Raw genomic sequence first — 25,401 nt, 5'->3', positions numbered from 1 at the left:
TAGTATTTGTATAAGTTCCAATTCCAAATCTACAAAATACGCTGATATATTGCAAAAATGTTAAAATATGCTCAAGAATAAATTAAAACTATTATTATGCCTTTGTTGCCAGAAAAAAAAATTAAATCATCATAATTCATAACCGTATAGGTATTAAAGATACAACCGCGATAGTCGATAAACAAAATCGAATATTTTCATTCAAAAATTTCAAATAAAATTAATAATATGACAAAAAAGAATTCAAAGTAGGTATTAAAATATATACATTTATTTTATCCAGAAAGAGAACACGCCGATTCTTCGCATCTTCCCACTTGACGTTGACTCTGTCATCGACTCATCCAGAAGTTTCACGGTATTTTATAGTTTTAATATTGGAATAAATTGAGTATTGACCTATGATCAAAGTTAATGACATATTGACATTATATGTGCTTAAGCGTTAGCTTTTTTCAATATTTTAATTTTTAAGCAAAGTATGAGTATTTTAAATACCTATCATAATTTAAAAATTAAAATATTTATACCAAAAAAGGCACCGTAGATACAAGTAATGTTCTTATTAATCTTACTTATAACTGATAATAAGTCTATTTATTCTAATATTAAAAATAAACATACCTACAAACAATCGGTTCTACAGTGTACAGAACGGAAATTTGCCATGTTGTATGTTTATAAGAGTATAAAATAGTAACAATTACAATATAGACATATGTTGGGATAGCATCCCTTTAAATACGATTATGAAGGTTTCACACTGTTTTTAAATAATTAATGTTTGAAAACCAATAGGTAATAACCGCTTTTATTTGAGTAAAACTCGAAATGATTATTGGATATTGGTAATACTTTTAACCAAATAATAATAATTAATAATGATCTTAGTCTTAATATCAAAACAGGGTTATCTTTTATTTTCAAACTAGGTTTTACAACCAAAACTTATTCCCTATTAAAATAATTAACAGTTTTAAGTTTTAACTATATAAACTATTATAGTTAGTCTATAGACTCATTTTTTTTTTTATAGTTAAGTAAATTTAATTTTTAAATTATTTATCCAATTAATAGTCGTCAAGCATCATTGTCTATCTATCTTTGTCTAGTCTATCTAATGTGAATATCATTGATAGGTATATATAAATATATTATCACATAAATTTAACTTCAAGACTTTTACAAGACGTAATGATAATTATTAGAAGCAATCATAAATATTAAATTTGAAAATTAATTTTTCCAGCTTGTTTTTTTTTTAAACTATTTTTATAGTTTTATTTTTTAACAGTCAAAGTGACAAAAGTAATTTACAATTTTGTATAGAACTTCATAAATCATATAATTATTATTTTATACTAAATGCTGAATACTTTTTGAAATAATAAGTGTTTTATGATAAAAGAATCACTGTATATTGTATTTACAAATTAATATAATTTTATATATTTTGTTATATTCGAGTATTCGACAGACGATAAAACAAATCACTATAGGACAGACAGGACAGTGTTCCAACTTATAATTTTAATTTTCATATAAAATATTATACAAACAAAATTATAATATAAAAATTATTATGTGTTATATTTCTTGTTTTTTAAGAATATAATATAATATAAAACTACAAAATTTTTATGTTTGCGAGAATGTTTGGGGGGGCTAAGCCCCCTCAAGACCGCCCCCCCCCGATTTCCGCCAATGATAGCACCGTAAGTTTACAATTTGTTTCATGATTCAGAAAATTGAAATTAGAAATTTAATTTTGCATATTTTTAGTATAGTTATAACTATTAACTAGTGATATTTAAGGTAATACTATAGGGCATAATTATGCACTTGTAAGTTCTATAAAATCCCAACCTTGGTAATGAGTATAGGGATTCGAATAGACAAAGGTCACCGAGTACCGATTATGGTGCGTCAAAATTAGAATTTTCATAAACGTTATTCAAAAAAGTTAATCTACCTACGTTTTATACGGTTAGGTACCTCTTCCTAAAATGTGTAAGATGTTACGTGTGTAACTGTGTAAGATATCTTAAAAGAAAGTAGAAACGATTGTAGTTTTTTTGGAAGCTATTTTAGTTTTAGAAGAACTGAACAAATTAAATCACAATACCAAACACTACATGGCACATGATAAAAAATACAAAAATTAATGTTCTTTAGGTTAACAGATTAATTATTAAGTAGGTAGTTACTTTGTTTTAAGAAATTTTTTTGTTATGTAAATATCTAGTAAGTACTAACGATTTATAGCACTGAAATGAAAAATCTTACAATTAAAATACTTTAATAGGATTAATAAGATATTATTTTTTTTGTACATGCCCGCGTACAAATTTTTTTTAAATGACAAACGTGCAACTACCTATAAATTCTTTCTAGTGGGTACTTAAGTAATCTATACAGGTAATATTATATATATGAATACGAACGTCCGCGTTTTTCCGAGATAAGAATGAACAATGATAGGTCACACTTAAATTTAAAACATTATAATGTTCCTTTAGACGAGGTAGGTATTATTTGCAAATATTATATGCGGCCATGTGGAATACTGGCATGTACCTAATTTATAAACATATCCACGCACGTCAAAATATATAACAGCTTTAGTTTTACTAAATTTTCATTGCGAATTGTGACAATTTCTCAGTCCAACAATGGATAATTCCTTAGAGTTAAACAAGTCATGTTTTCTTAGTAGTAACACATTAGTAACTAGCCCATTGCAAATTACTATTACGCTATCCTCTCTCATAAAGTATTCCTTTGTTATAGCTTTTAGAGTAGATTTAGTTAGTTACAATCCTCATCGAATTCGTACATCATCAATATGACAATATGTATTAAAACAAAATTGTATTCTTATTTATAGATACATTGTACGTGTTCAAATAACATTACCTACGCTTATATACATATCTTTTCAATCGAATTTTTTACCAAGCTTCGGAGAAAATATAAATAAGTAAAAAATATTATGATATATGTTATTTTCGTGCAGTAACCTGAAGCGATTTTTATGTGTATAAAATTGAATTCAATTGTTCATAAAATAGCACTTTTAAATTGCAGTATTTTAAAAATTTCTGGTGTGTGGCCTGTTGGTCTAGGGGTATGATTCCTGCTTTGGGTGCAGGAGGTCCCGGGTTCAAATCCCGGACAGGCCCAGTAAAAACTTTTATCGCTTTTTTTACCCAACAAACCATTAATGTTCTTACTTATTAGCATTTACCAAACCAACTTCCATTACAGGTATTGTGGATTAATAACCTACTATTGTTAAATATTTTGCACTATTGGACGATATTTTTTTTTTATAGAATACATTAATGTCACATTCTATGAATTTAATATGTCGAAAATTTTCACTCTTGTTTTTTATTGGATCTATGATCTGAGCAATGTTATTATAGATTAAACAACTCTCACACAGGAACAGTTTATATAAAATAAACAAATTTTATCATGGTCTTTTGTTGATTTCAAAATTTCATTCTCACATATTATAACTGTAACACTCAACTCAATAGGGTTTGTTAACTGTATATAATTTTTATACGGCCAAGCTCAGGTGTAATAAATATAAAATTCATTAAACATCAATTAGTGTTAGAATTAAAATTTGAAAACTAAGACCACAAAAACTAAAAAAGCAGAGAAATTCCAAAAACTTTGTTTATAAATTAACAATTAACATAAGTATAACAATTCAAATCTTATAACATTAGAAATTATAATATAAAACAATTAAATTAATTTATATAGTATGATAATAAACTTTCTTAAATTGTGGTAAAAAAAAAAAAAATTAAAACTTAAAAACTTTGTACTTTAAAATTTGATTAAATAAATTTAACATACTTCAATTATTATAATTTTATAAAATCAAGAACGTTTTTGTTGTCAAGATAAAGTCTAACTAGATTAGGAGTTGTACCATCATTCTCTGTGATTATGCACATAATGAAGGTCACTTGGGGGTTTGCTAACTTTTGGAACTTGCTCAGACTATACTTTTCTTCATTATCATCGAGAATCAAGGAACAGGACATGCATAAGATAGGAATGCTGCGTATATTTTCTGGTAGTTCATATAAATTTGTTACAAACAAAACATTTAGCGTATCATCTATATCAATGATTACATATTTAGAACCGCTAAAAGATTCAAATTTAACACGTATATATTTTGATTCAATTTTAGTAAGATATAGCTCATCAACTTTAGGGTTTTCTACCTGTTCCAATTTTGTATTATTAATATAGTTGACCAACATTTTGGTCATACATTCTTGATCGCTAGATATTGCTTTAATTTTGAAATCAGTAAAAGACTTGACATGAATCAATTTAACATAAAGAGGATCTAACATTTCACCAATATCAGAATTTGCTAGCTGTAAAGATACTACATAAGGATCTCCCTCACTTTTTATAATCATATCAAACTTAATACTATCAATTAAAAATATATCTTTGAACATATCATTAACATTGGGAAACCAAATTTCATTTTCTTGGCCGGCTAATTTTGGTGCATACAATGAACAGCGTCTTACCATTGGAGGACACTTGTAAAGAAATTCTGTTGGCTTATAGAATTCATTACATTCTTCATAGTCACCTAAGTCCAATAGATAACAATGAGCACTGGTACTATCAGATAGGATACTTTCTATTTTTGCTCTACACCAACAGTTAAAACGAGGACTAAATGTAACCACAATGGAACCAACTTTAATATCATTTAAAGATAATTCAATTATGCAAAGATCTAAGGCTTCATTGATCCGTGACATATACATTGTTGACAAACTCTCAGAATGCACATAAAAATATTGGAATGTGTCAACATGCTTGATAACCACAGTTTCTACTTCAGGTAAAATTAAATCATTTTCATTACTAGTATTATTTGTTATGTTATTTAATGAATTTTCTGAAGTTGATTTTGCTAAATCGTCATTAATTACGTTTTTCAAAATTTGTGTCTCATTTTCTGATATTTTATGGTTTTCATAAATGTTATGTTTATCAGTAGTTAAAATTGTATATAACATATCAATACAATCTATACCGTCATAAGTCAATGTCACTTTATACGGTTCAGTGTTACTTGTTGTTTTCATTATCCATTTATATTTCATCATCATTTCTGAGATAACATCAAAATTTAGGGGATCATTAATATTAACATCCACAATTTCTTGTTCCAGACAACAGTTAAAATACAATTTTTCATCACAAAAGATGCTTGGTAGAACTTTTATTTTTATCGCTTTGCAAATAGTATCATCATTAATGATCCGAACAACTAAATTTGTTATAACGGGAGTTAACATTTCAGCCTTGTACCATACACCATTATTTTTATCCGTTAATGCCGCAACTAGTGTACCAATAGGCGGCAGTTGTGAAAAATCCTCTAAGTTATTAGCAACAGAATTTAATTGCATGTCTGAAACTTCATTATTAGAACCACATTCAACTTTTTTGACATAAAACTCGTTAAATGATTCAAACCTATTGATAGAAATAGACCACTCCATAACTGACACAGTAGAAGTAATTTCTGATTTGTTAATGCCATTTTTAAATAATTTAACCTCGACAAGTGACTGTGTATAAGACATCAGCTTACATTCAACATCTTTATTTAAAAGTGTATAAATGTCTACATTAGATATTGCTCGACAGCGCAAGGCACAATTTGGTATTTTCTGAATTTCACTAACCAATTTGGTGGTTTTTAATGCTTTAAACCGTTCACCTGTATCTATTGACAAAACGTTTGCAGTACCTTTATCAACGTCCATTATTAAAGCCCTGAACCAATTTTTTGTTACAGAGTGTAATGCAGCACACATTGAACCAATTTCTGTCACAGCTGGTATCATTTTTGATTGCATTTTTACAAGAATATTTGAAATAATCTTAAGCCTATCATTAAGTAAATGAGGAACAATCCAACAGTCACTGTCTGAGTTAACACATGTGACTTTCACTAAACAGCCATTTTCAAGGGTTTCCATTAATTTGTTTTGTGACTGTATTGATGTCATTTTGTTTGGCAAAGCATTAAGTGTTCCATCTTGGTCTACATGCATATTGGCTAGGAACATTGTTCTAGACATATTAAATGCCATTGGGAATGTTTTAACAGTGATGACAAGTGCTGGTAATAGTGCTATTTTAGTATGTCCCAAATATTGTAATTTTTTCTTCTCTATTTGTTTTTCATAACCAAAGTCGATGCAATGTACAACAACCATTTTAAAATTAATCGATTTAACTACACATCTATAATATTTACCATGGCTTTCAAACATGTTTATGTCTCCAGGTACTATGGAAGCTTTATTTTCTAATTTACCATTAAGTTTTGATAGATTTTCAGATATCTGTTCAACTTTTGATATATCTTGAGATCTCTGCAAGTAAGTCAAGTCACCATCAACATGTAAAAATGATATTTTCTCAATGCCACGAACAATTGGAGTGGAAAGTGGAGCAGAATTATGTTCTTTAATATTAATACACAATCTAGAACATAAAAATAAATAAATAAACTTAAATTATTACTCATATTATAATAACTCTAATTAAATATTATTATTCAGTTAGTTGTTCATCATTATGATAAAGATTTTGTCAATATATTTTTTTTAAATATATTATTGTGTCAGCAAAAAGCATATAATTAAAAACATTGTATTTTAAATAAACTATTTTATAATTTAACATAATATATAAATTATAAAAAACTGACTATAAAAACAATTTGGTAAGAAAAAAATAAAAAATGTGAAATATTTTGTTTTTAGTTTTTGACAGAGGTGTTAAACTTAACTGTTTTCAAAAACTATTTAATTAGAAATTTAAAATGTGCTAACTTACATTCCATTAGAATCAATGGATTTTACTGTAACATTATACAATGTTTTTTCAGTGATTTTTACATCTAAGTGCTTAGTTTCTAAATGACAATTCAAACAAAGCTGAGGTTTTCTCAATAAATTACTTGTAATTGATCGAATCTAAACAGTTTTAAACATTTCCTTTTAAACAATACTAAATCAAATGTATTATACATAAATACATGAAAAAATATTAAAGTAAAATATTTTATTAGTTATAAATAAATTATAACAATATATTGAAACTAATAAAGTATAAATAAAACAAAAACCTGATTTAAAGGCACATCAGTTAATAAGCCAATATCAAACATGTTCACTATGATAGAATCTTCATTTATGTTTTTTATATAAGCTCTATACCATTGTTCATTATCAACCGTAGCCAAACAATATGCATTTTGTAAATAATCAATATTATTTGATTTAGAATCCTATGTATTAAAATTAAACAAATTATCATTGAATTATAAAAATTACATTAATATCATTATTAGCAAATAAGCAAACTAACAGGATTTTCATTGATGTGTTTTAGAATCTCTTCTTCTAGTTCATCAACAGTATTTGGTTCGGGTTGAATGCTTATTTTTAAGTGATAATTATAAACATACGACAGAAAACTTTGACCTATTAATAGTTTTTCTTCGTATGGATTTTCATCTATTAAAATAAATAACAGTTAAAAAAATTGTTTTCAATGAAATTAAACTTATAAAGCATTAAACAAAAACATGTAGTATTAAAAAATTGGGTTTGGTAATTAAATACTGAAAAATATGATATTATTGTTTAAAATTGAATATACAATATATTTTATATTATAGCATTCGAAAAAATTTATGTTATAAATTATTATACCAGTTTTCATAGCAGCATTTAAACGTTGCCCAATTCCAGATTGAAGTATAGCATCAGAAACATCAACATGGGTATCTTTATGAATCATCTGAACTACATTAATACCAGACTCGTCAGTTTTTACAATCAGAATTTTATACAGTTGTCCTATTTTGAAGTGTGGTTGTAATAATAATATAGTATCAATATTTATTACAGGAAACCACATGTCACTTAATGAACAACTTAGTACTAATTGTTCAGGTAAATTACAATCACTTTCAACAAAATTGTACAATATGATTTTGTCAAAATGTTCATTGATTACTTTATTACCTTCATCAATTAATTGTAATTTAATCTCTATAAATAAATAAACATAGTTATTTTTTGGCTTTGAAATAATACATATCGAACACAATAGGCAAATCAAATTTACTAACTTTCAATTCCAGAATCCATGTCAATAATTTTAGCACGATAAATATTATTTGATTGAATCTGATAAATAACATACATATTTTTCACAAGTTCACATTTTTTCAAAATATAACGAGAGTCTAATACGGATTCAATATGATTCATAAAAGGTTCAAAATTTGGATTGTATTGTCTCACACGAAAGTTAAATGGTGATTTGTAAGAAATCAATGAACCAATAATCTCTTTTGTGTCATTTAAAGTTTCTTTCTTTAAGGACATAATTGGCAATATCTAAAAAATAAATATAGATATTAAAAAGTTAAAACATATAAATAAAGAAAGCAAATATAAAAATATCCTAATCTGAAATAAATTATAATTATTCAACATTTATACTATCTCATATGAAAGCAACCACACGTAGTGACTATTTTTTAGACTATTCTCTTTTCTTTCTGGGAGCCCAGGAATTCGGCCACAATTAACCTTTTTTAAAAAGGGTATATGGTAAGCTGAGCCACCATTAAATTTTAATAAAACAATATTTTAATAGAATTTTTATTGGAAAATCAATCAAAAGTTTATAGTGAAATTAGAAGTATAGAAACATGAAAGGCCAGGAAAAAATTTTTAATTTGAAAAAAATTATATTCTTAGTAAAATAAAAAAAATAAAAGGGAAAAAGACATATTTGAATTTGTAAAATCTATATCATATTATTTTATTTATACTCCGGCCCACAAGAGAGCACTACTTCTTCGCCATACAAATTATTGAACTCCGGGGTTTCATATCTATATTTCTCCCACTCTATCATCTAGTGCTGCCGTAAATATGTGGGAATGTGAGAGAACGAACGAATTTTGGTCGCCGCCCAGAAGTGGTCTCTCGTGGGTCGGAGTATAGTACTACTTTACTATACATTAGGTGCGTGGGTGGTGCTGCCATCCTAGGTAGGTCAATTAACTGATAAAACATAAAAATTTCGGTTTTTTTTTTAATTTTTTGGTTTTAATTTTCATATTATTAAAGAAAGAACTGGAATTTTTTTTACTTCTTGTGGGAAGTTCTTAAGAAGTAAATTCAAGAATTTTTACTGCCCCAAAAGATAATAAAAAACAACAGATCATTTTCAAAATCAATGCATTCATTCCTCCGCTCAAAATCTAAATTAATATAAAATATATATTTGAGAAGCAAGTTTTAGGTGCAAGTATAAAACGTAATCCGATTCTTAAACTATTGTGATAATGATAATCAACTTACATTTTTTGTAACTTCTGGTTCTTTTTCTACTATTTCCAGGTATATGATTTCTTTAATTTCAGAATCAATGCTTTCTATTTCTTTAAGAACTGTATTTTTTTTCTTATTTTGAATACACTAAAAAATGAAGAATCAACATTTGTGAAATTATATTTTAAATAGAGATAAATTTTACAAAGATTACAATATTTATTTACCATTGACAATTGCATTTATCAATAATTCCATACAGAAAAATGTAAGTAATTTTAAAGACTTTCAACAAGCATTAAAATTATTTAAATGAGGTAAAGTCCCCAACCTTTAAAGTTATAAGGATCACCAACTTTGTAAAAAAAATCTTTAAAGCCTACTAATAACTAATAGCACATCTACATATGTATGTATATAATATTATTTTAAATATAGATGTTAGTAATGTTAATATTATTTATATGGTCCATGGCCATGGGTTAGGAACTGCTGACTTAGAGCATTGTATAAATAACAGTTTGATCATAAATACCAATCATATATGTTAAGTTTAAAATAATAAAATGGGTGCAACAAGTGTAATATTATAACTTCAATATCTCTCTTCTTTAATTAAAAAAAAGCTCTTACATTCTGTGTTTTTACAGTTAATCAATAATTTTATAAGTATATAGTATGTGGTCTACTACCTTTAAACCAATAGTCTATTTAAAACGCAAGCATGCATAAATGTATAAAAATTATATTTTCCAATCATAAGAATACTCTAATGCACAAAAATAATAGAAGTTAATTTACTGGAAAATATTATTCTCAAAATTATAGGATACCTAGCCATGTTATAAAACATTAAGGATCCTGATCATAGACATGATTATAAAAGGAGATTATATCTATCTATACTCAATTGCAAAAAAGAAGACACTGCTTTGGCACGTCCAAGTGAATCGCAGAGCAACGTTTGAACTCCCCAAGCAATATCTAATCGTTTTGTAATTGGTTACAAAACGAACAGCTGCAAAGACTGTTTGTGGTGTGGGGACACATGCGTAAGTTTCAACTGCTTATTATCCAATGCCTGGTGTCTTCTTATTTAGGAAAGAGTATTGCAATCAACAAAAGCATTTTCACATTAGATTTATTTTATTAATCATAGTACATATAATGTATACTTACATCAAGATAGTTTATTGACGTTGTACTAATTTCAGTATTATTTTCAATGCTTTTAATCTCATCCTAAAAAATAAATACACATAAAATGTATTTATAATTGTTGATTTACAAAAAAAAAAATTATTTTTAACATTAATTATACTGTAGGATTTAAATGATTTTTTTTTTTAATTGTTAGTATATGATATTCAATTCAAATTTTTAATATTAATTTTAATAAAAATACTAAATTAATTAAACAGCCATGGTAAAAATCATACTCTCAATAATTTTATAATAAGTGATTTTACTTAAGATTACATATAAATCGTAAAGATCAATTTAAGTGTGATATCCAAGTTGCTAGAGAGAGAACATAAATATTGCGCCGGCATTTTAGAAATATATGGCAGGAGCGGTCAAACTTTTTTTGGCCATGATCTACTAAAAATATACTTCACCTTTAAACATCGACTTTCATTTAAATCCTAACTACCATAATTAATTTTCATGTGCTTAGCCTAAAAATAAATTCTAACACGATTAACTTTTAAATCGTTTGCAATTGACTGTTTGGCCGCCCCTAATGTATGGATTTGCTATCCATGCACGTGTTGTCTTAATTTTACTAACATATAATGACAAATTAATTTTTATATTTAAAATTAGTGATTTTATTTAGGTTCATAATAAAATTTAATAAGATTATTATCCAGGGCATATTAGAGTTAATTATTGTTATTTTAAAACAAAGCACATTATGAACATTTTTTTGTTAGTTTTAAAGAGCCATAACTTGCTTTATAATCAAAATTGCAATAAAAGTCTCTGGTATATCTTAGTTATAAATTTTATCATAAGTCATTTGCCTAAATTTTAAAAATTCATTTGACCATGGAAATTGTTTTGTATAAAATAGCAACAAAACGTATGGGTGTGATATTTACAATTATAATATGTTTAACAGAGATAATAATTTTATAAGATACTTTAGTAAATACCTAATTTAATGAACATTAATTAAAGTTAAAAATTAGTGAACTTAAATCTAATTTATTGTTTTTGGTAACTATGAAAAGTCATGATGAATTTGTGATGACAAAAAATTATCAAAATAGTTTTCACCTCAAATATCATCTGTTAATTAAATGTTAATCATTTTAATCCTAACAGAAAAAATATTTTAAACTGAATAAGTACATACGTTTATTTCTGTTATTGAAAACATATCTTGCTCATAAGTACTTTTTGATAATTTGCATATATCAATAAGCTCTTCATTCTTTTTTTTGAATAATTTAACTTTGTATAAACCAAAATTAGGATCCATTTTCAATGGTAACATTTGAAAATATTTTTGAATAAACATGTTTTGGTTTAAGATAGTATCATTTGGCTTGTCTAGTATTACATTCAAAGACCGCATTTCAATTAAATAGCAACTAAAGAATATAGTTAACAAATATTATTATAAATTTAATATATTTAATTATTATTGAAATAAAAATACTTGATATTAATTTAATATATGAACTTACTTGGAAGGTATTTGAAAAACTGCAGTCCTAGGTACCATTTCTTTAACTCCATAATCAACTAGATCAATGTACAATTTATCAATTTTGACTTCTAAAATTATAGCTCTAACCAATTTGTTATGATAAACAATCAAACAAGGAGTGTACACTTCAAGAACAGGTGCAAGTTTTAAATTTTGTCTGTCCATCGAATTTAACATATTAGCTAATGCTTCAGATTCATTATCCTAAAGTAAAATTAAAATAAGTCATAGAGATTAAATTTGTTTTTACTATTATGTAATGCAACATACTCTATTATTCTATCTATTTAAAATTTAATATATTTTTAACATATAAACATATTAATTTATTACGAATTACGTTAAGCATTAAAATGACATTTTGCTTATTAATATTTTAATTTGTTGTTGTTGTTATTTTAATGATTAATCTTAAAATGAATACATTAATGAAATTATGGTGAATAATTAATAAATGTACATAATATTGGGCTAATTCAAATATTAAAAATTAAATTAAATAAATTTCTATTATCCACTAATGATATTAGTATATTTGAAATCTCTCACTCGATAATTACAATATTGCATATATATATATACTTACAAGCGTCTGGACTGTTAGTAGAACTGAAGAATTATCCATAACAACTCTTGTGACAGTTATGTCAATTAGAGTAACATAATCTAAATGTTGGGACCGTAGAAAAGAACTATATCCTAAAATGTTACTATTAATTGGGCAACTATTGACCATATCATTTTTATTGTTTAACTCAATTGTTGACTCCATACTTTTAGCAATAGTGATCATTGTTGCCAAATTGATATTATCTGCTACGCCTTTGTCAATTAATAATTTGTCAACATCAAATAATGATACAAATGTGATACCACCAACTTCAAAGTCTCTTCGATATTTGTAATATTTATTACACAAAATATTAATTAAGTCATTGTTTGATTTTGGTTTACATATAAATGAACTCAGCAAAAACGTGTATACTGTAGCTCTTTGACACAAATCAATTAAAAAAGACGGATCTACATCTTGGATTACTTCTCTTACATCAAAAAATGATGCCACCATAGTTCGGCCATAATCTATGAGTACTATAGAGTGAGTTTTGGCTACTAAATCTGAATATATAATTCGACATCTATATACTCTTGATTCATAGTCAGTTTTCCAAGTATATACATATAACTTGTTTCCAAATAAGTCCAATTTATTACATTCCTTTAAAAAAAAATTTCTTGTCACGGTATAAAAATAATGCAATTAATTAGTATTCATACCCTAGAATAATTTTCATAATCTTGTACATTTTTTTCTAAATTTGTTCTTTTTTGAGAATAAAAGTTAGCCCAAATTTTTATGAAACATCCTTGAAATTCAGCATGCGTAACATAAAGTTCATTACTAGCATATTTATGAGGAACCAATGATTTTTCCATTATTTATTTTAATTGTTCTATTCTAAAAAAAATTACAATTTTATTAATGTCGAAATATTGGAAATTGTTTGTTAGATATTATAACAATGCTATTTAATATTTATAATAAAATACAAGAGAATATTTATAAAAACTATATAAATTAATCGCCCTACTTAGAAGTTAAAGCGCAACAATAATATGCTGTAACATTATTATTCATTACAACTAAGTTACATTTATATCATTTTCCTATTTAACAAAAATTCTTAAAAGTTTTAATAATTCAGATTTTTTTCATTTCAATAACTATACTTACTTGATTTAAAACCAAGAAAGTAAAAAACTTAAACCGGTAAGTTTTTATTCTATAATTTATATGAGGGTGATCTTCAATATTTGTTTTAATTAATAAAATACACTCTACTCCATTGATAGAAATTAATTATTAATTTACCTATCCTCTTAAGGTTTATTTTAACATAACAAAATGTGATTTATCTACCTAAATAAAAATATAAAATTACAAGTACCGACCTAGGTGGATTGCAAAGTTGAAAGTAAGTACTAAGTAGGTACCTATTACCCACTATGTAGCAGACAACTACTGTAGTCAGTTAGAGGCAAGTTTACAAAACGAAAACTAAAGTAATAAAAACATCAAGAAAAATTGCCAACAATATTATAAAATTATGCGAAATACATACTTATCTAATAGGAACGAGACATGACATAATTCTTCAATTCTTCATGTACGTTTCCAATATATCACAGAGTGAAAGAAAATGAGAGTTATCGGAATCCGTAAAGATCCGCTGAATAACGATTTGTCATTCGTCGAACGTAGTCACGAGGATGGGCGCTTTAAGTGCCTATAAAAATAATATTTGTATTTGAATTTAAAAATAGTAGTTTTACAATTCATAATGGTGGTGAATACCCAGGCGGCCGGACTGAACGACAAAGAAGTAAAACAATCAGAATTAAATTTAGAATTGATTCATCAAAAATATTATCCATATTCTGTGGTGTTATTATCTATGTGCAACCGGCGAAGAATTTTACTGACCGACACCACCACATGTATAAAATGATAAAACACATAATAATTGTGGTGGTCTTCATTCATCATTTACTCGCCGTCTTAGATACATGAATTTTTTGTTTAAATGGATCTACTATTGTTCTGTAGTTCTGTTCTATACTGCTATGATCGTCGCATGCCTGTATGGCCGCATCCAATATTGGCGGCAAAGTAAAGATAACAAATTTCGAGGGGGCGGAACACCATAGATAATGAAGACCTTTATCTATGTGCGGAACACAGACGGTAATCATTGTTCGCTGCACGATCTTGCTTGTGTATTGTCAGCACATACCGTTATGACATAATATGTAAACATTAAAACAACAATGCTTCAATTGTGATGAATGTGATGGCACCCACGGTATACTCGTATTCCCTTGATAGGTCATGTTACTTTCTGTATTTATCCATAATCCTGATCCCACTGTTCTCATTATTGTGACATGAAACATAAGTAACGTAATTAACTCGGTACGGACCCTTTAAAAGTATTTCAAATATAAGTTTTTTTAAATTTATAAATTAAAAAACCCCTGACCCGTTGAAGTATAGCGCTTTTGTGTCCGAGAAAAAATAGCTAAAAATTGCAAGTCTTTATCACTGCCGTCCAACAGCAGTGCGGCCGGCCATGCAAACAAAATAAAATTCAATTATTTTTTTTTAACTATTCATATTACATTTACCATAACCACGGACTAAGATGTTTATCTTAATCCGTGACTATAACTAAACCTAAATAGTATATATACTAAAAAAAATTATAAAATATAAATTTTAATGCACTTACGCACTAAAAACAATTAAATAAGCAAAAAAAAAGAAATTAGACAAAAAAAATACAATAAATAATAAATATATAGATAAATATGTAATTATTAATAGAATATAAACGGATTGGGTCGGTATTATTTTTATGAGCTTATTGTATTAACTATATTTTCCATTATCTTTGAATTTTTATACTTATTAGAGTTATTAACTGTATACAATATAACAAAAATTCATTTTAAAAAGAGTTGCATTGAAGAATTATTGTTTGTTTTTGTTGAATATTACTGTAAGCAATGACATTTTTATTAATTTTAAAATATTAGCTATTTATGAACCTATTTTTACCATCTTACAGTATTAAAAGAAATATGTTATTAAATGTTGAGTTATATAATTTGATATTATATGACATAAATACATTATATTTTAATAGTTAAATACTAAAACGGTAAAATAATTAATAAATGTAATATTTTTAGAAAAAATTAAATCAACTTACCGTAGTACTAAAAGTAAAATAAATATCTTTAATAGCTATATAAATAAAATTCGTCACCACTTACTACTTATAGAATCATTATGATATTGATAAATAATTGAATTCAAATTTAACACAACCATGTGAACCATGTCACCCATATTCCGTAACAGTGACCCACTCACCCACTCTGCGGCTACTCTATGTACACCAAAGTGTACTCACTTGTCTCCCTTTTTTTTTAATTATAATAATTTTGTTATATTCAAATCACGATTAAAGAAAATAAATAAGTGATTTGAAAATAAATTAATATAAAAAAATTCAAATTCAAAATTTATAGTTTATAATATTATTTTTAATTTTTTGTAACATATGTTAATTATTAATATTATATTGATTGTTATTATTTTTAAATGGAATTACGACGAATCCGTAATCAAGATTCTTATAAGATGTTTTCGATTTAGTTTAGTTTTTATTGTTAGTCAAAAAACTTAACAATTCAACACAATATTTCTCATAAGCTGTTTACTTTAAAACCAAAAAGTTTACAATTATAAAAGCAAATTTTTTTTTTTATGTATTTCAAATTTTGACAAAATTAAATATCTTACCAAAAAATAGCAATTTTAATTATTTTGTTGTAATTTAAAAATATAATTTGTGGGGATTTGAAACTTTTACATAATACTCACAAATTATTTTTTTAGATATAGCACATAGATACAAGATATAATGAAACATTTTCAAATGTAATGTTTTCAGAAAAAATAAGCATGGCATAATGGGTGTAATACCCATAATTTTAGGTCAATATCGCATATATATATATATATATTTCAGGCACATATACTGTTTTAGTTATAGTTTGTTGAAGATACTAAAATCCGAGTTTGGCCATCCTCCGACATCGTTTCTGATCAGAACTGATGGTAGTCTCTGCAAAAAGTCTTATGTTTAAATATAGCATATTAGCAGCTTCGTAGGTAGGCCTCTTTCGTGACAATATACCACAAATCATTTTTCAACTTCTAATCAATATATGTCTAGTAACTATAATGATTTACAATGTAACAGCAAATAAGTACAATAATGATTTAAATGATTTAATATCGATATTAAGTCTATTACAACCTATTACAAACAATCAATATTATTATTCTTTTAGAACAAAATTAAAAAAAAAATTTATAATTTTTAACCAAGCCAACAATAATTTATTGTCAGTCCTAAGCTAGCAATCATTAGTTCTTGAATAAATGTATAAAAAAATTAAATCTGTAAAATCTGTATTTTATGTATAATGTATATTTTGCTGTATATAAATTATCTAATATATTAAAATAGTACAAATATAATTTCATATGAAACAGTGTTGGTTGGTGGGGTAAATAAATAAAAATTTCAAATTGTTGCAGCTCTAGATTCAGTACTTCAGTAAATAATATAGAATAACACATATGAGATATGACATATCACATCACAACTTATATTATAATATACACATTATAGATTATTATGGCCTATGGGGAAATATATTAATGATTATCGGTAATTTAGGTTTAACTAATGTGTTCTACCAAAGTAGATAATATCGGTAACCAAACTTATTATTGTTTTCACGCAAATATTGTATGCTACTTCATGTCACCATCGTTTCATTAATTCTCGTCTCATCACAGTTTTCATCACTTCATCAGTACCTATACCACTTTTTTAATATTTCAAATTAAATCCTACAAGAAATTCTTATAGTAATAATACGCTCTTCATTCTTTCCATTTGACCGTCCAGGGTCCAGGCATATCCTCGCGGACCACGGTAAACTCGTCGGCATAGTTACCAAAATAATGATAAAATATATGTTAATAAACATTCATTTAGTTCCTAAACTTAATTGTTATTGATTTGACGATTTTTTTGTAAAAATATATCAGTTTTTTTTTACCAATTATTCAATAATAGACATAAACCACTAGGTATTATAGATATGAATTTATAACGATCGTATATACAAATTGTATAAAATAATTAAAATCAGCTTTACGCCTTGATAAAAAAAGCAGAAATACAATTGCAACTAATATTGTATATAAATAATATACATTATAAACATAGAAATCTAACGCTCTTGAACACTATACAAAATATATCTATATGAATTATAAATATATAAAGTGAAAAGCAACTGCAAACGTTAAAAACGCTCTTGTATACTGTATACCGTATACAACGGTAACATAACCCAGTGGCGGATTTAAGGGGGGGCCCGAAGGGCCTCGCCCCCCTCATTGGCATAAGTTAAATACACATGTTTGTTAATTACTGAAAAATTTAAGATTTGCGTTTTAGAGTATGCCCCCCCCAAAAAAAAATTAAATCCTGGATCCACCACTAAGTCATAACCGTCTATTTGACATCCGTTGAAGACACAGCGTCTGGGATGCTCATAACAATGGAAACCGCCGGTGTCGGACAAGAAGGAAACATTGTATTTCGAACAATTGGTACATGAAGTTTTAGTACTGGGCATGATTAACGTTGCGCCGAACCAATTGTCTGTAGAAGACGACACCATAGCCACGATTACCATCACGCAGGATATTGGTATTATTTTGGCGGGGACGAGTCTCCCACAACGGCGGCGGTGGAAAGAGCGATTGACGTGGTCGTCCTGGAAAGCGGTGAAGACATCGCAATGCCGTCTGTCCACGGAGGAACAGGAGACGGTCCGGTCGTCGGTGAGGAAGAGGTGGGTGTTGCAGCAGCCGCAGCCAAACCACGCAGGAACCGCCTGGCTACTGCGTGGAAGCGATCCAAACCCGCTTTGCGTTTGTGCTGCGGTTGCTTGTCCGTGGTTGCGATGTGTAGACGTCGGTAGACACCACCCTTCTCCCATCATCGAAGACGATGGTGACGAAATTAAGTAAGGGAGGGGATACGAGACAGAGCACGTTTTTCGACCACTCGCGGACAGACGGGTGTCGCGGGCGTCGCGAGTTCGGTCGATCACTACGACGGTTTGGCGGGCGCCCGGCAGCTTTCGGTTCGTGTGCGGAACGATGGTGGACGTTGACGACGACGAACGGTTAGCGGTACCGACGCGGACAACGATCCCGCCCCGGCGGTACCAAAACATACGCGTCCAACGGTGGCGGTGGAGACTTTTTGGCATGAAGTGAGTGACGATTTATTGTTTTCAGCTAGGAACACGGACGTCAGCGGCGCCGGAACCGTGTGAACTGCGTGTGTACGCGCGACCACGGACACAGCCGACTACTACGCGAAATGCCGGCGGCGAGGGGAAGAGCATTTCAACGCAACGCACCGCGGTCCTTCGACTCATTTTTTCGTCTCGAGGCGAACCGCAGCCGGCGGTGTCGCGCCCGTCCGGTGGCCGCCGATTCCGCAGGCTCAAATCTTTGCTCGCATTGTGCCGTTTTGGTCTCCGTCGCTCGTCCAAGAGTCGTCTGTACCGCCCCGTCTGACGCGCGCATGACATCGCACACAAGCCGCTCGCCGTCAACCATCGATCCCGCGGCCGAAGCTGTCGGGCCTCGTCTCGCCGTCTAGTGGTCGTATCGTGTGCCCAAACGAACGATCCCGTGACACTCGTCTGTTTGTGGGTCAGGCCGGAAAATGTTGCGGAGGTGACCAGTGGCCTGTAACACATGCATTTTGGCACCGAATCGCCATCTCGTATCCTCCCCTCCCCCCTATCTAATTTTGTGTCGTCTGACGATGTTTTTTTTTTCCTTTTTTGATTTTGATTTTTATTGTTATTCTTGATTAAATTTTTATTTTTTATTTTTTTTTGCATTTATAAAATGTATTATTATACAAACTGTTAGCCCACATGGCAATTTTTTTCCGCAAATAATTTTTTATCTCATTCATTTCACTTTGCTACTTATCAAAATTGTTTATACCATTTCGTACACTGTTTTATTTATCAAAACGTATAGCCTATATGGAAAATTTATTTCTGAACATAATTGTTTGTTTCTAATATCATTTACAATGTATTTTTGATTTTTTTTTATCGAAATGTATAATATTGTCAACCCTTGATGCAAATATGTTTTCTGAAAGTTATTTTTTTACAATCGAAATTTTTATTTTATTTATATCAATATATTTTTATTTGTTATTAAAATATTAATAAATTGAAAATCGTATTTGCACATGAATTATTGTTTTTTTTCGTATTTTTGAGTATATACATTGTGTATCAATCGTTACAAATTAACGACTTAAAAAATCGTAAAAATATTTTCAAAGATTGCATTGTAGAGAAATTAAAAAGAGGAGGCAGCGAAATAGGTTTAATAGGTAGTTACTAATCGATCATTAAAACTGTCGAGAAGAACGTTACTATAACTTATAAGAAGCCAAAGTGATAAATAAGAAGTATAAACTATAAAGTATTGTTTAATTGGCATATCCACGATTAAAAGGTCAAGTTTAAATTCATAAAAACATATTTTGAATATTTAAAAATTATAATTATTAACTAATTCACATGGCACATAATTGTTTTTAGATTAATAAATTTTTATTTTGAGATAACAGATGAATTATTAATTAATTTTAATAAAAAAAAACAGATTTACAGCTATAAAATGTTTATAATGGCTTTACTTAATGTAAACATCATTAGGTGACATGCAATAGTATGAAATGATAAGAACAATTTAAGCTATTTTAGAGTATTTTAAGAATAAGTTTTTAATTTAAAATATCAAATTATTAAAATAAAATAAATGCCATTGTGTACAAGCAGAGCCGTGCCGTTAAGATTTGGCTCCCAAGGCAAAATTAAAAATAGTCGCCCCTTATTTTATTTATCATTGTGCATTTCAATTTTTTTGCCCCTCCCTCACTCCACCGCACGGCTCTGTATACAAGTTAAATGAAATCATAAAATTGAAAATATTTTTGTTATATTATTATTTTTGATCTAAATTATTAAAGAAACATTACTAATGATTTGATTTTTCAAATAATTACAATCATGAAAAGAATTAACTTTCAAAACCCTGGATTAGACATGAAATAAGCAAACCTACTAAAATTAAAAATACTGAAACCAAGAACAGAAATATACAGGACGGTTCATTATTGCTTAGTTGTTATTTTTATTAATAAAATATTGATAATAATAATTAATAACAAATACCAATTATTTGGTGAATGAAAAAACCTATCCTTTGTGTTATAATTTAGTCATGAATTATAATGTTGACATAGCCTATTGCATTATATTTATTTACTATTCTAAATATTATACTTGAACGAAAATTAGAGGTGATGCAGCATTATTTTCTCTCTTCTAGCAAAGTTGAAGTAGCCTATAAGTAAAACATGTTATAAAAGTTGATAAATAAATATTTTTATATCTATTGCCCAGTACTATCAATGCTACAAAGTACAATGTCTATTGTGTACGCATGACCATGGCTAATGACAAGTAGTATTAAATATTAATACTAAATAGGTAAATATTGAATAAATACATTCATGGAATTTCTGATAATTAGACATTATTTTATTTCACTAGCATTTGTATTTTAAACAGTAAAAACATAGAGAGGTCATTATGTATCACACTAAATTATTATACTAAGCAAGAAGTCTAATGATTTATATTAGTGTAATACTAGTCCAGTCCATTTAATTAACTAATAGTATCTACATCTACAGGCAAACTGGTTTGATATAATTTCTAAAACAAGACAGGGCAGAACTCTAATGCTTGATAATTTAAAAAATTATTACATTTATTTATTCAAACAATTTAATTAAATAAATAAATTACAGTAATTGTTAAATTAAGTTGAATACATAATATAAGAATTAAAATATCACCTTGGTAAATAGTTTATAATAAAAAAACTTATGTTATTAAATATATATATATATATATATTACATTTTATTAGGATTATATTTATAAAGACAGTCCCTGATAATTTTTTTTTTCAATGGTCCTTTATATTTTTCCATATATTTTGAAAGCTGATTGTCATTTTCAATACATTTTGATAAGCTCTGGACACATGTATTTGGTAATTTCAAACCATAATAAATAAAAACCTAAAAAAAAATGACATAACTTTTTAAAAATTTGAAAATAAATGTATTAATGTATAATATTAATAAATAAATGTATAAATGTATCTTTATAAATGATAAAGATGTAAATCTTATACATATAAAATTATTCTTAATCTTGAATAACGCAATAGAAAGTTTTAAAAAAAATCTAATTAGTAGTCAATCTATTAAAGACTTACACACAAAATATTATGAAAAAAAAAATAAAAAATTATGTACCTTCTGTGAATTAGTTATAAACACAAAGCTAGACATAGATTTTGTATTTTGTTTTACTGTATACATTCCACAACAAAAAGCAGAAACAGATTCTCCAAACTTAAATGTTGCATGTTGACTTTTTTGATCCACAACCAAGGTATCTCCATTTGATGAACATGTTACTAAATAATCAGGGCCACCTTCTGCTAATGATAATTTACTTAAAACAAACAATTCTTGATCCATACTTTTACTCCTAGAAAACCAAAATAATGGATACACATTAAATATAAGGAGTGTTATAGGTAGTAATGTAAGTTAATTATTATTTAACATAGTTACTTTTTCAAATAATATTAAGGTACTTAACTATATTATTTATTTATTTAAATAACGCGTCAAATTTTTATGTAATATGTATAGTATTCATAAGGATATTTGCACAAAAAAAAAAAAGTTAAATTTATCTATAAAACAAATATTAATTAAAGAAAATGTTCACTTGTATAAATTACTTACTTAAAATTTTGTAATTTTATGTTATTTTAGTTTTACATAAAAATATAGAAAGTAACATCATTATAATTAGTTATTTTTGAGTTGAAAAAAAGTAATGTAATGCTATTATATTTTAGTAACAAAAACTAATCTAGATGCCTTTTAATTTTTTTAACAAGTAACATAAACTCAGTTACTTTTTAAAAGTACTTACTCAACATTGAATATAAATTATAAAAATATTAACTATTAATGAAACAAAAAATTTACCATAAAATTGTTTCTTTTTTTGCCAACATTATTAAACCATTTAAAGAAGCAATTCCATATAAATGATCATTTATATCAAACAGTTCTTGTTCACAATTTGTATCTACTTTGAGATCTCCTATCATTAATGAGGATATGGAAGGATTAAGAAGTTCTAATGGCAATTCATTTTCGTTTTCATATTCAATTGTTTTTTCACTGTAATAACATCAATTATTAACAAAAATATTTACAAACATTAATTATTTTAATAAGCTTACATTAATTCTGGAAATGCTATGGGACAATAAAAACGCATTGCAGTGACACCAGGTTGAGAAACAAGTAAACACGGTCTATTTTTAACATCCTTAATCAATATAATTGATCCAATTTGGTTAGCACATTCCCATTTATGTAATGGTACTAGACGTCCAGCAGCCGCACTCTGACTCCAACGATAGGAACGTACCACTCTGTCCGTCAAACCAACGATTAGCTCTAACATTCCATCAGAATCAATATCACCTAGTAAAATCACCTACAATTATTATGATTTATAATACTGGAAAGATTTTAATTTGGTAAATTTTCAACATTTACTTTAGTGTTTGCTGGTATTCGCTGATCATGTACAGGTTCAAGTTTCATAATACATTCATCGGTTGGATCTAATTTACTAAACTTTAAACATAAATAAATATGACACCAGCCATCACCAGATATAACAATTAAAGCATTACTGCCACAATTCATTAAGTCTCCAATAGCTATTGCAGTAATAATGCCTAATCCAGATATTTTTTGGATCAGCCGATGACCTTTAAATATGTACAAATCACCTTCCATACTGCCAATAACAAGTTCTATTTCATTGTCATTGTCCACATCGCCCAGTGCAATGGCACTGTTGAATACATTTCCAGGCAAATCAAAATCAAAAAAGTCAACAAATGTTGCAATATTTGTTTCTTGTTCATCCATTATACAGAATCTAAAAATAAAAGAAATGTTATTTGTATGATATATTTTAGAAGAGAAAATATTAAAGACATCATGAGAAAAAATTAAGTGATAGTATTAAAATATTATTACATTACTATTTAGTTTAAACATTTTAAATATTAAGTAATTATAATATAATTTAATAACCGTGATTAATTTTATTTTATATGTTTCAGTACAAATGACAAAGTTAATTAGTATTGTTAACAAATAATGTACATCAAAATCAAAGTAAATTTTTTACAGATTTCAATACCATGGTTTAAATGAAGTGATATAATATTTTAAAACCACAAACTTAGAGATTGTTTATATTTTAATTTCACACATAAATACTTACAAAACAAACAAAACACTATAATGTCAATTAATATTTGATGTACTACTTCACTATGATTTTTAAACAATTTACCTTATGATTTCGCTTCCCACCAATCTAAAACAATGTAAAATATAAATTCTCGATATGTATATCAACAATGTTTTAACATTCGATATTTCATTATTTCATTGTTCTTCAGTTACAGTTAAAAAGTATACTTCATACATAAAATATTAATAAAAACTAATAATTTGGTTAAATCTTAAAACTTTTAGAACAATATTATTACATATATTAACATAAATTAGTTATTAGACTTGCAAAGAATTTAGATTGATAAAATTTTAAAGCCAATGTGAACATAGATAAAGATTTACACTACAACAACACTATATAGCCCATAGAGCTATAATATAATATAATATAATATTAATTTTATAAAATAAAATAGTGTTTACCAATTAACTATGGGTTTAGAGTTCTAAAATATGTAAATGTACTGGGTATTAAACCAGTAAATCATTAAACATAGATAAATAATAATGGTGTTTCATATTTTAAATTCGAGATACGGTTGTAGATAAGCAGAGTATAATAATCACGGATAATAATAATTCTACATGATAACATAATATGCCCGAGCCCCATGTCCATAAAGCGAAAAAAAAACAGTGTAGGTAATAACATCACTATAAGAATAAAAAATTATATTATTTATAGAAAAAAAAATATTTACATCAGTAAGTTTCGTCATAGAACATTATATTCTATGATTTCGTAGATGAAAAATATTGTATCCGTCTGACTTTAACTTAGAATGAACAATACAGTACATTATCATTGGCCACCAAATTGTATTTAAATTTATATTATTCGTACCTATTAGCATTGATTATAGAATAGTCTATTCACTCTATTCTATATAATCAATGCTTAATGATAATTATAATATTAATATCTAATACATTATTCATTAAGAGGACGCCATACCCGCATGTGTTGTCTCTGTCTTACTAATGTACATCATAACAAATTGTTGTTCAGCAGAATACATTTTGTGATGTTATCTTTAAGAGGATGCCAGCGTAGTATTTGTTGTCTCTCT

General features: G+C 27.4%; 2 protein-coding genes and 1 non-coding gene across 6 annotated transcripts; 1 reads left to right on the top strand and 2 right to left on the bottom strand.

Moving 5' to 3' along the window:
* The first annotated feature begins 3,110 nt into the window (after nucleotides 1–3,110).
* On the top strand, nucleotides 3,111–3,182 carry Trnap-ugg. Its single transcript has one exon. It is a non-coding gene; the product is annotated as a tRNA-Pro (tRNA).
* A 614-nt stretch (nucleotides 3,183–3,796) lies between these two features.
* Nucleotides 3,797–14,918, bottom strand: LOC113548228. Of its 2 annotated transcripts, XM_026949002.1 has the most exons (14): nucleotides 14,507–14,918; nucleotides 14,274–14,438; nucleotides 13,429–13,609; nucleotides 12,737–13,369; nucleotides 12,128–12,354; nucleotides 11,794–12,031; nucleotides 10,611–10,673; nucleotides 9,462–9,578; nucleotides 8,216–8,486; nucleotides 7,794–8,135; nucleotides 7,447–7,595; nucleotides 7,205–7,366; nucleotides 6,913–7,052; nucleotides 3,797–6,558 (listed from the first exon to the last, which is right to left on the bottom strand). In XM_026949002.1, exons 3-14 carry the CDS (start codon nucleotides 13,585–13,587, stop codon nucleotides 3,885–3,887), a joined length of 5,175 nt encoding a protein of 1,724 aa, XP_026804803.1. In that variant the 5' UTR covers nucleotides 13,588–13,609; nucleotides 14,274–14,438; nucleotides 14,507–14,918; the 3' UTR covers nucleotides 3,797–3,884. The 2 variants fall into 2 exon arrangements, with proteins under 2 accessions (XP_026804803.1, XP_026804804.1); XM_026949003.1 differs by lacking the exons at nucleotides 14,274–14,438; nucleotides 14,507–14,918 and adding an exon at nucleotides 14,104–14,216 and having other exon boundaries at nucleotides 3,885–6,558.
* Nucleotides 14,919–21,790: 6,872 nt separating this feature from the next.
* LOC113548780 (KICSTOR complex protein ITFG2-like) lies at nucleotides 21,791–24,865 on the bottom strand. Of its 3 annotated transcripts, XM_026949842.1 has the most exons (7): nucleotides 24,755–24,865; nucleotides 24,387–24,410; nucleotides 23,573–23,963; nucleotides 23,251–23,510; nucleotides 22,991–23,188; nucleotides 22,241–22,478; nucleotides 21,791–22,000 (listed from the first exon to the last, which is right to left on the bottom strand). In XM_026949842.1, the coding sequence occupies exons 3-7, from the start codon at nucleotides 23,951–23,953 to the stop codon at nucleotides 21,833–21,835; spliced, it is 1,245 nt and encodes a 414-aa protein (XP_026805643.1). In that variant the 5' UTR covers nucleotides 23,954–23,963; nucleotides 24,387–24,410; nucleotides 24,755–24,865; the 3' UTR covers nucleotides 21,791–21,832. The 3 variants fall into 3 exon arrangements, with proteins under 3 accessions (XP_026805643.1, XP_026805644.1, XP_026805642.1); XM_026949843.1 differs by lacking the exon at nucleotides 24,387–24,410 and having other exon boundaries at nucleotides 24,755–24,864; XM_026949841.1 differs by lacking the exon at nucleotides 24,755–24,865 and having other exon boundaries at nucleotides 24,387–24,620.
* Nucleotides 24,866–25,401: the final 536 nt, after the last annotated feature.

The sequence above is a fragment of the Rhopalosiphum maidis genome, chromosome 1, assembly GCF_003676215.2.
Source record: "Rhopalosiphum maidis isolate BTI-1 chromosome 1, ASM367621v3, whole genome shotgun sequence".
NCBI lineage: Eukaryota > Metazoa > Arthropoda > Insecta > Hemiptera > Aphididae > Rhopalosiphum > Rhopalosiphum maidis.
The sequence above is the reverse complement of the archived record's forward strand: the minus strand, read 5'-3'. Positions and strand labels throughout refer to the sequence as shown.

What these genes read in the sequence shown, in the direction of transcription:
- LOC113548228 (XM_026949002.1), bottom strand. Translation starts at nt 13,587, where the DNA reads ATGGAAAAATCATTGGTTCCTCATAAATATGCTAGTAATGAACTTTAT. An exon ending in CGTCAATAAACTATCTTGAT is followed by an intron (nt 9,579 to 10,610) that starts GTAAGTATACAT and finishes TTCATTTTTTAG; the next exon opens with TGTATTCAAAATAAGAAAAA. An exon ending in AACACATCAATGAAAATCCT is followed by an intron (nt 7,367 to 7,446) that starts GTTAGTTTGCTT and finishes TTTAATACATAG; the next exon opens with GATTCTAAATCAAATAATAT.
- LOC113548780 (XM_026949842.1), bottom strand. Translation starts at nt 23,953, where the DNA reads ATGGATGAACAAGAAACAAATATTGCAACATTTGTTGACTTTTTTGAT. An exon ending in AAAAAAGAAACAATTTTATG is followed by an intron (nt 22,479 to 22,990) that starts GTAAATTTTTTG and finishes TTGGTTTTCTAG; the next exon opens with GAGTAAAAGTATGGATCAAG. An exon ending in TTATAACTAATTCACAGAAG is followed by an intron (nt 22,001 to 22,240) that starts GTACATAATTTT and finishes ATTTTTTTTTAG; the next exon opens with GTTTTTATTTATTATGGTTT.